The sequence below is a fragment of the Patiria miniata genome, unplaced genomic scaffold (genome assembly GCF_015706575.1).
Source record: "Patiria miniata isolate m_02_andy unplaced genomic scaffold, ASM1570657v1 HiC_scaffold_19, whole genome shotgun sequence".
NCBI lineage: Eukaryota > Metazoa > Echinodermata > Asteroidea > Valvatida > Asterinidae > Patiria > Patiria miniata.
In genome coordinates, this window is record NW_024037057.1 from 6,065,797 (window position 1) to 6,080,048 (window position 14,252).

Here is a 14,252-nt window from a genome sequence, read left to right on the forward strand (position 1 = left end):
TTGTGTACACCATAAAAACGCGTCGTCGATTCAGGGTACACGCATATATCCGCATTTAGCTGATTTTGTCTCGGGTCATTTCAACAGGACACGAAGTTTTAACCTAAAAACCTCATTTTGAATTCAGCAGTCGGTACCAACATGTCGAAGATTTCAGGTAGGACACTTGATCACTTTTCACTTCCTTTTCAGAGCTGACATTCGGTGGTTTAATCGGCAGAACTTGATGAATTGACGGTGTGGGAAAAATGCTGACTCACTTGATATTTACCGTGACAGTACACTAATGCAGTTGTACTTGTAGTTGTACCAATGTTGTAGGCCTACTGGTTGTGGGCGTGTCCGTGATTTGGAAATTAAGGCGTAAGACAATTTAGGATCTAGAGAAATTGTCAATTCCCACAGAAAATATAGTATTTAATTTATCTTGCTTCGAACTTTTAGGAAATAGGCCTATCCCTAGGGGAATCAAAATTAAAACATATTTTATAATATATATATTGGAAAAATAGTTTTACTTTATTATTATTAATATTAGCTAGCAGGACCCTCTTTGAGTCTTTCATGTTTTGAACTCATCTAAAACAGTTGGCAAAAACCTGATTAAATTTTTCTTTCAGATTCGTGGCTCTGAAAGATAATGTTTCAATAAGGTAGTGTATATTTTGCCGGAGGTAACGCCGGCAAACTAACGTTTACTAAAGGTTTGCCTGTGGCAATCCATATCAACAGAGGGCGCTGTACTCTTTAAGATAGGGCTGAATTATAAGATGTATTAAATTCCCACCAAAGTTGTTTGCCTGTGGCAATCCATATCAACAGAGGGCGCTGTACTCTTTAAGATAGGGCTGAATTATAAGATGTATTAAATTCCCACCAAAGTTGAGTCGGTGCAGTGGTTAAGCAATGGCTCTAGAGAGTGGGATGTCCCGAGTTCGAATCCTGATCCCCGCCACTATTTTAAGGTTTTTATTCCCATCCCCAAATAAATAAGAATATTCTTCTTTAATATGTCTCAAACATTTTATTGCAGAGTATCAAGGGCGGATCCAGAACACAATTTTGGGGGGGGCCAAAAAAAAATTTGGTCCCCCCAAAAAAAGTGGGTCTCAAAAATTACGGCGTGGGGTTCGGGGCCCGTGAGGGCCCCGAAAAATTTTTGGATTCTAGATGCTCTGTGGTGCGATCTGAGGCAATTTCTGACCACTTTAATCAATTTTTTTTGAGGAAAAGATGGTGGTGTACTCATTGCCTGCCTTTATTGCGATGTCACATAAAAAAAAAAAAAAATTGGTTTCGTTTTGGGGGGGGCCATGGCCCCCTTTGGCCCCCCCCTGGATCCGCCCTTGCAGAGTATAACTTTTTCTTTTTCAGATTTGTGGCTCTGGAGGATTTTTTTTAAAGGGAAATAAAGTCCGAAATTATAAAATGGTCTGATTCCCATCTTGTAAATACAAAAATACAACGATAGTATTGGCATGGAGCCAGACTAAAATTTGTCACCGGAAAATGTTTTAAGTACAAAAAAACAGTAACTGCGCATGTTCAGTGCATATCCGGCAAACTAACGTTTACTGAAGGTTTGCCGTCTCCGGCAAAATATCCACTGCCTTTAAATAAACGAAGTGGCTATCGTTACGGCACTCGTTGTTTAGCGCCCTCTACGATATTTTTTTGATACGCACGCAGGTATATAATTATTTGTTTCCCCACGTTTTATCGAGCAGTGCGCCAGCTCAGCCGATAGAGGGTAGGATTTTGCACCGCGAGGTTGCGGGTTCGAATCTCAGTTTTGCACTCGAATTTTTTTCCTTTTCTAACCTGAGGCTTTGGAGGATTTTTTTTAAAAGGGAAATAAAGTCCGAATTTAATAAAGTTCAAATTCACTTTTTTCCTTCTAATTTTATATTTTCTTGTCATGTTTTTTTATAAAAGTTGCCAGGTTGCAGTCTACCGTAACGATAGAAAATGGGAAATGCGTTACGGCTGCCGTAACAATAGCCACTGCGTTAAATAAAGGGAAGTAAAAGTCCAAAATCATTTGGTTTGCAACTGTTGCATGTGCACGATGATTGATTTCTGTAAAAATTTCATCAAGCGAAAAAAAATGGAGGGTCCTGTAAGTAACTGTAGCTGCCTATTTGGTTTCTCTACCATATAATTATAAATTTATCTGATCTATGTTTATTCATAATATTGAATTTTGCGTTGGGGTGATAAAAATTCAATATTATTAGGTTTTGGGGTAACACCCTGAGTATACAGAAACATATACGTCGGTGAAGGGCAAAACCTAGTATTGAATGTAAATGATCTATGTTTGATGATCGTATTAACACACAAACAAACACAGTTTATTTTCTTCACTTTTAGGAGGAACAGTAGTTGAAGCCAAGGGAGATGAAATGACAAGGTAAATGAGTCACTTTAAATGCACTTAGGCCTAGTTCTTAAATGGTAATTATAAATTGTTCTAAATCTATTTTGCCTCATCATTCCAAAAGTTCATTTAGCCAAATCCTACATGTACATGTGGTTGTCTGCCTAGATCAAATGCCAAATACACATCGTGTTTCTTACTACAAATTGCACACTACAGGAAGAGCATACATTGCTCTTTTTGCTATTTCCTCTTCTCCATTTCGTTATGTTATTTATAAATCATCACCGATAATCTCTGACAATGACTCTATCTAGCCCAAGGTATTGTTGAAAACTATGGACCTTGAGATTTGTTGATTGAACTGAACTTTGAACAGGTTGCCCTTGTGATGATAAAAAAGTCAAATGGTTTAACCATAGAGCAAGGTACAATTGCCTTCTTATCAGTTATTGCAAATTCATGGAAGTCCGCCACAGAAAAATGACTGGTTAACTTTTACCCTTATTTTGAAGACAACTGCACTCTGAATCCTCCTTATTCTTCATAAATCATTTAGTGTGTATTACTAGCTCTGCCAAATATACTCCCAGAACCCAGACAGCACATTTTTTTTTTTTTAAGTCATACCAAAATTCTCCGAGCAGTACATTTTGTTTACTGTTATTAATCTGGTCGCATGTTGTCCTTGCACTGAATGATAAAAAGTAAAATTCAGTAAAGTCAAGGTGCTGATAATACATCAAAAGTGACTCACTGAATGTATTTGCACAAATACCATTTACAGATTGTATGTGAAGTGATGACTTTGGTTCAGCTTTGTCTTTCACTCAGGGTTGTAAGTTGTTTTATAATAGTAGTCCTCCCCTCAGAACCCTTCTCTGCTTGTCCGGTTGTCCCCGTTCCTCCCCCCCCCCTCCACCCATCGGCCCCCACCACCCGCCTCCACCCTTCAGCCTCCACCACCCAGCCCTGAAAATGGAGAATACATCTTTTTGTAAGCTTAAATGTTTTTGAGTTTTACAGAGTTGCATTCAATCCTCACAAATCCTCACAAGTCCTCACATGTGAGTCAGAAGTCCTCCCAAGTCCATCACAAGTCCTCCCAAGTCAGTCACAGGTCCTCCCAAGTCAGTCACAAGTCCTCCCAAGTCAGTCACAAGTCCTCCCAAGTCAGTCACAAGTCCTCCCAAGTCAGTCACACGTCCTTACAAGTCAGTCACAAGTCCTCCCAAGTCAGTCACAGGTCCTCTCAAGTCAGTCACAGGTCCTCCCAAGTCAGTCACAGGTCCTCCCAAGTCAGTCACAAGTCCTTACAAGTCAGTCACAGGTCCTCTCAAGTCAGTCACAGGTCCTCTCAAGTCAGTCACAGGTCCTCCCAAGTCAGTCACAGGTCCTCTCAAGTCAGTCACAGGTCCTCTCAAGTCAGTTACAAGTCCTCTCAAGTCAGTCACAGGTCCTCCCAAGTCAGTCACAGGTCCTCTCAAGTCAGTCACAGGTCCTCTCAAGTCAGTCACAAGTCCTCCCGAGTCAGTCACAGGTCCTCTCAAGTCAGTTACAAGTCCTCTCAAGTCAGTCACAGGTCCTCCCAAGTCAGTCACAGGTCCTCTCAAGTCAGCAGTCACAGGTCCTCTCAAGTCAGTCACAAGTCCTCCCAAGTCAGTCACAAGTCCTCCCAACTCAGTCACAGGTCCTCTCAAGTCAGTCACAAGTCCTCACAAGTCAGTCACAAGTCCTCTCAAGTCAGTCACAGGTCCTCTCAAGTCAGTCACAGGTCCTCTCAAGTCAGTCACAAGTCCTCTCAAGTCAGTCACAGGTCCTCTCAAGTCAGTCACAAGTCCTCCCAAGTCAGTCACAGGTCCTCCCAAGTCAGTCACAAGTCCTTACAAGTCAGTCACAGGTCCTCTCAAGTCAGTCACAGGTCCTCTCAAGTCAGTCACAAGTCCTCCCAAGTCAGTCACAGGTCCTCCCAAGTCAGTCACAAGTCCTTACAAGTCAGTTTCAAGTCCTCCCAAGTCAGTCACAAGTCCTCACAAGTACATCACAAGTCCTCACAAGTACATCACAAGTCCTCACAAATCAATCACAAGTCCACACAAGTCCATCACAAGTCCATCACAAGTCCATCACAATTAAGCCCTCATATCCTTCACTTTCAAGGCAAGTCACAAGCTAGTCAAAGCGGTTGTGACAAAGACATACATTTGTATTCCTTGGTCAATGTTCAGCCCCTGATCTTACTTATGACTTGTCAAATAGTTGGCTGGACATCCACCTTTAGCTTTTGATAAGATGCAAGTATTGTCTCAAGTTTTGATTCAATTCTCATTCTTGATTTTCTCTCTGGATGGCAGGATTTTTTGGGAAACGATCAAAGAGAAACTGATCCTGCCCTACGTGGACCTGGACATCAAGAGTTTCGACCTGAGCATACAGAACAGAGATGAGACTGAAGACAGAGGTAATGATAGCAAAAGAAGGGTCGTCCATTTTCATTTTCATGGCTTTTTTTAGATAAAGCGGGCGCACTAAAGCGCAATTTGGTTTGGGCAAATACAACAGATTTCCAAAAGGTGCCCTTGTATTGTGTCCACTATTTCTCAACAAGGCTAATTTGGTGGCATATGTGACGCAGTGCGTAAAGCGCTCGCTAAAGCGCTCGCCTCTCACTGCTGTGGCCTAGCTGGGTTCGATTCCCGGCTCAGATCATAAGTGAGCAGAGTTGTTCGTTGGTTAATTCTCTCCTGTGCCTTGAGGTTTTTTCTCCGGGTTCACTGGTTTTCCTCCCTCTGCAAAAACATCACTTTCAATCTCTGGCTGCGCTCAGTGGTAGTTAGACATGGGTCGTATGGCGGCAGCCTAAGGCGCCTTTACAAGCCTTTAGTTCAACCACCTTGTAGCTGCGTCCTTCACAATTCAGCTGCTGCTGCAATAAGGACGATAAGCCCCCCAAACTCAGTTGTCACTAAGTAAAGGAATCCTAGCTCCTTATCTCATAGACTGTTCTTTTTCATTTATAATTTAGTAACAACAAATGCACAAAAGTTTTACTCACACAATATGGTAGCGATAATACCATATGAAGGGAGTCAGGTTGGCGTAGCGGTACTTTCCTCGCCTTCCACCGCTGTGACCCGGGTTCGAATCCTGCCTGGGCCAATATGTGGATTGGGTTTTCAGTCCCTACCTGATTCCGTAGGATTTCCCCAGAATATTCTTCTGGGCTTTTCCTCCCACCTCTAAAACTGTAACTTCTTCTCGTTGTCTTCTCTCCACAGGTTTCTTCAGGCTTGCGAGCTACAGTGCCTAGGGCACTTTTGAGGAATCCTTGGTTTCATTACCAGAAATGATTAATAATAATAATAATCCTTTGCTTTAACGCTAAACATCTTTAATACACATATAATTACATTTATACATTTTCCTCCATGCAGTGACTGTGGAATGCGCAGAAGCCATCAAAGAGCACAATGTGGGAATCAAATGCGCAACGATAACACCGGATGAGAAGCGGGTCAAAGGTGAGTGCATATTTAATGAGAAGATCAAAGGTCGGAGTTTGATTCAAGCAATCCATTTGTAAATCACAATTCAATTATAAGGTGTCCAGTCTCAAGTCAAGTCACAAGCTGTTCAAATGAAGTGTTTCTCTATTTGACTTGTGATTTGACTTGTGATCTTTTGTGATTTGTCTTGTGATCTTTTGTGATTTGTCTTGTGATTGACTTGTGATGGACTTGTGATTGACTTGTGATGGACTTGTGATTGACTTGTGATCTTTTGTGATTTGTCTTGTGATTGACTTGTGATTGACTTGTGATCTTTTGTGATTAGTCTTGTGATCTTTTGTGATTTGTCTTGTGATTTGTCTTGTGATTGACTTGTGATGGACTTGTGATTGACTTGTGATCTTTTGTGATTTGTCTTGTGATTGACTTGTGATTGACTTGTGATTGACTTGTGATTGACATGTGATTAACTTGTGATTGACTTGTGATGGACTTGTGATTTGACTTGTGATGGACTTGTGATTGACTTGTGATTCACATGTGATTAACTTGTGATTGACTTGTGATTTGACTTGTGATGGACTTGTGATGGACTCGTGATTTGACTTGTGATGGACTTGTGATGGACTTGTGATGACTCCAAATATCTGTGTCAAGCTTTCTGATTGGTCTACTCGACAGAGTTCAACCTGAAGAAGATGTGGAAATCACCCAATGGCACGATCCGTAACATCCTGGGCGGGACAGTCTTCAGGGAAGCCATCATCTGCAAGAACATTCCCCGATTGGTGGTTGGCTGGAATAAACCCATCGTGATTGGTCGTCACGCGCATGCAGATCAGGTAAACATTCAATCAACAATAGGTATAGTCCCAGAAATGGTAATTATCACAGGAAAACTGTTGGTTGAGTCATTTCTAAACAACTTCGTGGGGCGTGTCCTAGTGGTTGGTGTTCTTGTCCCATCAAAGGCTCAGGGGTTCGAATCCAGCCGCTGGCTGTGTGCTGTGTCCACAGGCAAGCCACTTCACCCCAACATGTCTCTCTCCACTCTGGAGTATAAATGGGTACCTGCATTAGTTGGGGAGTAACCTGCGATGGACTAGCATCCCATCCAGGGGGAACAGAAATATTCTCAGTCATTTCACGCTAAAGAAACCACAGGTAAACGAATCCAGCTAGGATCCAGCCGCTGGTCACATGTTGTGTCCTTGGGCAGGCCACTTCACCCCACTTGCCTCTCTCCACCCAGGAGTATAAATGAGTACCGGCTTTAGCTGGGGAGTAACTTTCGGTGGACTAGCATCCAATCCAGGCCAGGGCGAATAGAAATATTCTCAGTGGCAGGGAAACCGGAGATACACACTTGCCTAATGATACACACTTGCCTGATGTGTGGGCTGTGGACAGACTTTACTTTCACAACAATTACATTTTTGTTTGCAGTGGGATCATTTTTGCAGAGCCCAAACTTCGTGGAAACATCAAATTTCTGGTAAACATCAAAGATTTCCTCATTAAGTTTTAAAACTCATAATTTTTTTTTATTCCGTAGTACAAAGCCACAGATTTCGTCATTCCCGGCTGCGGCAAGGTAGAGATCAAATTCACTCCGTCCGACGGCACCGAGGTCCTGAACTTCACCGTGCACGACTTCAAAGATGGCGGCGGTGTAGCCATGGCGATGTACAACACCGACAAATCCATCCGCGATTTTGCGCACTGCTCCATGAAGTACGCGCTGGAGAGGAAATTCACGCTGTACCTGAGGTAGGTTGGCAGAGGCAGGGTTAGAACCTGGGACCTCTAGAATGCAACTCCAGTGGTATAGCCATGTGTAGACAGTCTCCCAGTTTGTAACTTTAAAGGGACACTAGGTCCTGGAACAGCCCAATTGGACTAAAAAACGCGCTTTGAATTTGATGATGTTAATCGGAAATAACATTTAAAAGTAGGATATAAACATCCACACAACTATCCTTTCAAAACTGAATGAATTTCGGGGTCCACTTTTGCGACCCCATAAATTCGAGCTGTTTGGATGCTAGTTGTGATTTCATTCGTAAAGTGTTCGCCTTTTGCGGACGTTGAAGAAACCATTTTTTTTGCATTGGTGATCTGATTGGTCACCGCTGTTTCCGAGACACACAACGTGTATATCGTACACTGTATGAGAACGACACGAAAAACGTATTCGTACTCCGTCGTGTCCGATGTGAACAAGCGGGTTTTTTTTCGTCTTTTCTCGGGAACGGTAAGACATTAAGTTGGTTTCCTTTCAACCAGATGTTTGAAATAGGCTAAGTAAACAATCCAAAACATTAAATTGTCGGGGATTTCAGGACCTAGTGTCCCTTTAAAGGGTCCGATCGTATGATGTCAATGGACCATCTGACTTCCACATGATGGGCCACCAATGTGCATTGTAAATGAGATGGCTAGTAGATGTTATTTTCCACGTAAAATTTTATATCAATGGTCATGTCCTATACCGTGTACAGTTGCCATAATAGTGTACGGTTGCCATAATCATGCCGACCCAGTACATTACAAACTTTACATGCAAGAATCTTTCTTAACTCAAATTCAGTCCAGAATTGTACCTGTGCATAGCCAATTTCAATGTTTTGTTCAGGAAAAAAGAAACACTGACAGAAGACTATTTTGGATTGTTCCTTTTACAGCACCAAGAACACAATCCTCAAGAAGTATGATGGTCGATTCAAGGACATCTTCCAAGAGATATACGACAGGTCAGTGATGGATGCTAAATCTGGTTAAAAGAGGTCAGCGTGGTGATTTGGTCATTTCACCAGCATGACCTTCTTATAGAGATTGTAAGGCATTGGGATACCAGAGTCACTGTGGTGATATACCTTCTGTGAAGTGAGTGGGTGGAGACATTGGTGAAGTACACTTCACCACAGTGACCCTTCGACCCCAGACCTGAGGTCAGGAGTCACGGTGGTGACAACTTCTCTTTCAGTGAGTTGGATGGAGAGGTTGGTGTGATACACTTCACCACAGTGACCCTTTGACCCCAGATCGGAGGTGATTTAGTTTCACATTTCTCTACCATTCAACTTCTGGGGTCAAGTTGGTGCGTGGTGAAACTATTTTTAGCAAAGAGGCATTGCCAACGAAAGGCTACATGTATGTAGTTCATATTTCATGCGAATGTGAAGTGTGGGGAACTTGACATCATGAAACAGTTGCTGCGAACTTCACCAGAGTTGAAATGTGTTCAACGTCACCCTCACTTTTCTCTCTCCAGGGCCACCTAGGAGTATAAATCGGCACCGGCATTAGCTGGGGAGTAACCTGCGATGGGCTAGCATCCAATCCAAGGGAAAATAGAAATATTCTCAGTCGTTTCATGCAAAGGAATTCCGGAAATATACACTAGCCTGATAGGCCATATTGGCTCGTGCCAATCTTTACTTTTACTTTAATGAAGAATTTGATTTTTAGTTCACTAATGACAACATAAACGAGATATTTGAATTTATCTGAATTTTTTTTCAGTGATTACAAATCCAAGTTTGAGGCAGCGGGGATCTGGTATGAACACCGACTCATCGATGACATGGTGGCCTATGCCATGAAATCCGAGGGGGGTTTCATGTGGGCGTGCAAAAACTACGACGGCGATGTGCAATCAGACAGCGTAGCACAAGGTGAGTGCTCACCCCTCTGTTGAGAATGGATCATTCCACTTCACTGATACAATATTTGTCCATAAGCAGGATGATTAACCATGATAATAATAAACTTTATCTTCAAGCAAACTTGAATCCTCGATCCTGATTGGTCGATCCATGGCAACAAGCCGTGCTACATATAACCATACCGCACGGCCACGGTTCATACCGCACTCCGCGTATTGCGCTATTCTAAGCCTATACGTGACGCGATTAGTGCTGCACAATTCACTGTGAATTCAAAAGTTGCGCGTAGGTTACACAGCATGCGTATTCCAACTTTACTGTGCGTCAAGTTTGATTGAAGATAAATTCGTTATCACGCTTGCGCTCGTGGAACACGGAAAATGTAGTGCGCTTGTGTCCCACATACCACTCGGCCTCCGGCCTCGTGGTATGTGGGACACATACGCACTACATTAGTCCGTGTTCCACTCGCGCTCGCAAGATAACTAATAATAGACACATCTGCATCCAAACTAGAACAATGGTATCATTTAGAACATTGTGGCACTCCAGCAGTTAAAAAAAAATGAAGTTAATCAAAAATCCTACGAAAAAGTAATTTTTTCTTTAAGGGCCAAGTAACGTGAATTTACATTGTCCAATATCTACGTTGTTCTCCTTCCCAGGGTACGGTTCTCTTGGCATGATGACAAGTGTATTGGTTTGTCCCGACGGGAAGACGGTCGAGTCCGAGGCCGCACACGGCACAGTCACACGGCACTATAGGCTACACGAGAAGGGCCAAGAAACGTCCACCAATTCAGTCGGTGAGTATACTTATTAACGGCTTTGAGGTTCTCAAAATGCGTATTTCCTGAAAAACTGTACTTAAACTTTAGGGCTGTCTCACCGATCCACCTATGTGATCTGGCCTACACCTGGGTACCAGGGGCCAATTTCAAGGCACTGCTAAGCACAAAAATTTGCTTAGCACAAAAAAGTCTGGCTTATAAAAGCAGGTTACCAGCCAAAACTCCACGTGATGTATATTGCTTGTGATTAGTATTCAGCTGTTGTTTGCTTAGCATGAAAATCACATGGAGTTTTGGCTGGTAACTAGCTGCTTTTATAAGCCAGATTTTTCTTGTGCTAAGCAAATTTTTGTACTTAGCAGGGCTGTGAAGTTGGGCCTAGATGTGGGCACGTGTGGTCTAGCACAGGATTCACGATCGTGAGGTTGTGGGTTCGAGCCCCGCCGTGGCCATGCGTGTTGTGCCCTTGAGCAAGGCGCTTTACCACAATACTCCTCTTAACCCAGGTGTTAAATGGGTACCGGCATTATTCAGTGCTGGGAAGGTAACAGACTCGCTGTGGAGGAGGTGTGGTGATCCCCCCCCCTACAGTGGCATATGAGTCTGGCCCCATTGCTAATGAAAGAGAGATAAGCACTCCGTTCCTGTGAACACAGGTTCGTCCCGTTTACTTTGTACTTACTCACTAGATAGTCAGCGTCACCATTGTAGAAGGTGAAGATCGCATAGCGCCGCATGGAGTAGGTTGTAGGCAACCCTTCAAAGCTGTAATGGATGGCAAATAACTGTGGGAAAAACACAGAGCCTATATGAGCTCCGTGCGCTACCAAAAGAGGGCGCCCTTTTACCTAACAACGACGTCCCATGGGCGGTACATTTCGCTGGTTGACGCGCACCATTCCTTGTGTGTGACGCGTGTACACCAGGGGATTTGTTCTATTTACACGCAGTGGCCGTGCTTCGCGGCAAATGAATTGCAGTCAGGCAAGATGGCGTCGGTCGGTCACCCCCAACTGTACTTCCTTTGCCGGTGAGGGGGTGCTTGTGAACGGAGCGGATACACCCAATGTTGGGTGGGCAGTTATGACAACCGAACACGGCATAGGTAGCGATCATTATGCCATTAAAAGAATTTGCGGTTATTTGACATGAAAATAAGCCCTACTCTCTAGTTTACAAATGTGGGACGCGACGTTGCTAACAAAACACATGCCTACTGCAATGGTGACCGATAACGGGGAAACTGGATGGTCACATATTTATGTCTTACGATCAGACCCTATTTGACGCGAAAATAAGCCCTACTGTCTAGTTTACAGTGCACGACGTAGTTGCTAACCAAACGCTTGCCTACATGGATGGTCACATTTGATGGTACTTTGACGTTATCTGTTGTCTGTCACCCTCATCAAGATATCGTTTCAACCCTTATTGCAGCATCTATCTTTGCCTGGACACGAGGCCTCGCCCACCGCGCCAAACTAGACGGCAACGCCCAGCTGGCCAAATTCGTCAAGGATCTGGAGGCTTCGTGCGTGGATACGATAGAGGCTGGTTTCATGACCAAAGACCTGGCCATATGCGTCAAAGGAATGAACAGGTATGTATAACTCGTAAGAATATCATTACCAGGGGGTATGTTGGGGTGGGTGGACGGGGGGATTGAATGTAAAATCCAAGAAATAATCTCCAGAGGATTTGAGGGTTGCGTAGCCTGGCCCCAGATGAGCAAAGTAGGGTCTGTGGTGTATGTTTGTTAAGGCAAAAAAAAAAGTCTCCGGTTTCTGGTATGGAGCTTGCCCCAAAAGTGGTGCGGCGACGCAGGGTTTTATTTCTCCCTTACTTTTTTTCTTCCTCAAATGTTGGCTGTTGTTGCAGATGACACTTCGATCCCCTTAAAACTCTCACAAATATCCTTCAGGGTGGAGCTTGAGGTGACCTCAGTAAGGCCATAAGGCTTGAGAATTCAGCACCCACTTACGATCTCAACTGACACGAACATTCTTTGAGAAATTCTGATAGTCGAGACAAAAATTTAATAGAAAATGGTAACGTCAGACCATACAGCGGCATGGTGCCCCCTGCCCCCTCTGGATACACCAATGTACTTATGACTGGACTTGTGAGGGACCTGACTAAAATATCGTCTCGTAATCTTTTTATTTCGCTCATGCAGTGTGCAGCGCTCTGACTACCTGAACACTTTCGAGTTCATCGACAAGGTCGCGGAGTTCCTGGGAGCGAAGATCCAAAGTCGGCTGTAGCTGAAATAGCGCAGGTAACAACAGCTCAAACTTGGCAACGTGCCAAGTTGTTTTTCTGGGAGCGGCTTTCTGAAATCCGTTATATCAAAATGATACATTCCATTCAATTGATTTACATCCAAAACTGCCATGACCTCAAAAATCTTTAAAAAATCTTAAGACAAATTGTAAAGTGGTAACTCATTTGCTATCGAATTTTGCAATTTCTGACCAAAACTCTGTCTCAAAGGCCATAGCCAGTTCAGTACACATGAGAATGAAAGGACATTTTTTTATGTTAACACTACCTCCTGAGGTCAAAACAGGAAGAAAGCATATATGCAAATTCCGTGGAGGGGTGACCACTGCCTGAATCCTGCAAAATCCTACCGCAGTGCGACTGTCAATATGTTGAGGCTTGGCCAGTAACGTCCTGGAGCAGTAGGGATGATTTCAAGCATAATCCAGGCCTATATTTATGCATGGCTGAGCAAAAACAACACAAGGTCTGGCCCAAGACCTCGACAAAGTGCATCCTGCGAAATCAGTAACACACTTTTGCTATGCAACCTCAATCCTCCAAATTCCTCCACTTTGGCAAAGATGATTTTGAAGGATTCAGGGCAGTGAGGGTTTATGATAATCTGTTGAAAACCTCAAATACATATTTTTTGGGAACACGAATGTTCACTGATAAGAACAATTATATTTACTCATTTTTAAAAATACGTTTACCAGAATTCCAGATTTTCAACTCTCTGTGCGAGACTAGCCAATTTATCGGACCAATGTCACGGCACATCGTTTAAATCTGCCTACTTAAGCCAGTAATTTATTTCAACACCAAGATCATTTCAAGCGAGGCATTAACCTTTTTGTTTTGCAGGAAACATTTTTGATGCAAAACTTTGATGTGAAACATTGTTTCTGGGAAGAAAATAGGGAAAATGTGTTGCAGTAACTATCACATTGCTTTCACAGTTAATTTTGTTTAATAGGTAAAAGTTTTAATAGTGGTTTAAGAGGAAGGTTTTGACTCTGTGGTTTAGTTTTTACTGTATAGTGAACACTACCAATGCTGCGCATGTGTAACTTTTCTGTAACATCTTTTCTGAACAATTGAAAATCCTCGATTTACACCATCAACAAACGTGTCTGTGTGTTCGCTTATGGTGTAAATTGAGGACACACACGTGCAACATCATCAATGAACTGAGGACAGGAACCAAGTCGAGGACGACCACGACCAAATCGAGGACGACCTCGATTAGAAAACGTTTACAAAACCAATGAGAGCTGTTGGAAAAGGAGTATAACCAAAGGGAAAGGGAAAATGAACAATTGAAAATCCTCGATTTACACCATAAACAAGCCTGGGTGTACGTGTGTGAGTGGTATACATGTACATTGTACACTCAACCAAAAAAGAAAGTCCCCATTCCAACACTTTTTTGTCTAACTCAAAAACTATTGGGCACATCTCGCTCAAATAATGACTGATCAGTGCAGAAATTCCTTAACAATCCAGCCATACTCTTTATTTGGCCCCAAACGGTAATAATGTGTACGAATTTATGCAATTTATGACAAATGATACCGAAAACAGTTGCACTTTTGTATACGTGCATGTTGCGGTTCACACTCACCTTGCAAGTGTACAA

At 42.9% G+C, this 14,252-nt stretch overlaps 1 protein-coding gene across 1 annotated transcript in view; it reads left to right on the forward strand.

The window, feature by feature from the left end:
* LOC119725523 (isocitrate dehydrogenase [NADP] cytoplasmic-like) overlaps positions 1-14,252 on the forward strand; it is a 26,886-nt gene continuing 12,634 nt past the window's right edge. The window contains exons 1-11 of the mRNA XM_038196944.1: positions 1-157; positions 2,374-2,413; positions 4,735-4,841; positions 5,815-5,901; positions 6,571-6,731; positions 7,445-7,659; positions 8,574-8,642; positions 9,415-9,566; positions 10,223-10,363; positions 11,786-11,948; positions 12,525-12,941. Of these exons, the coding sequence (XP_038052872.1) occupies positions 142-157; positions 2,374-2,413; positions 4,735-4,841; positions 5,815-5,901; positions 6,571-6,731; positions 7,445-7,659; positions 8,574-8,642; positions 9,415-9,566; positions 10,223-10,363; positions 11,786-11,948; positions 12,525-12,612 (1,239 nt within the window). The 5' untranslated portion in view covers positions 1-141 and the 3' untranslated portion in view covers positions 12,613-12,941. The remainder of the gene's footprint in view (positions 158-2,373; positions 2,414-4,734; positions 4,842-5,814; positions 5,902-6,570; positions 6,732-7,444; positions 7,660-8,573; positions 8,643-9,414; positions 9,567-10,222; positions 10,364-11,785; positions 11,949-12,524; positions 12,942-14,252) is intronic.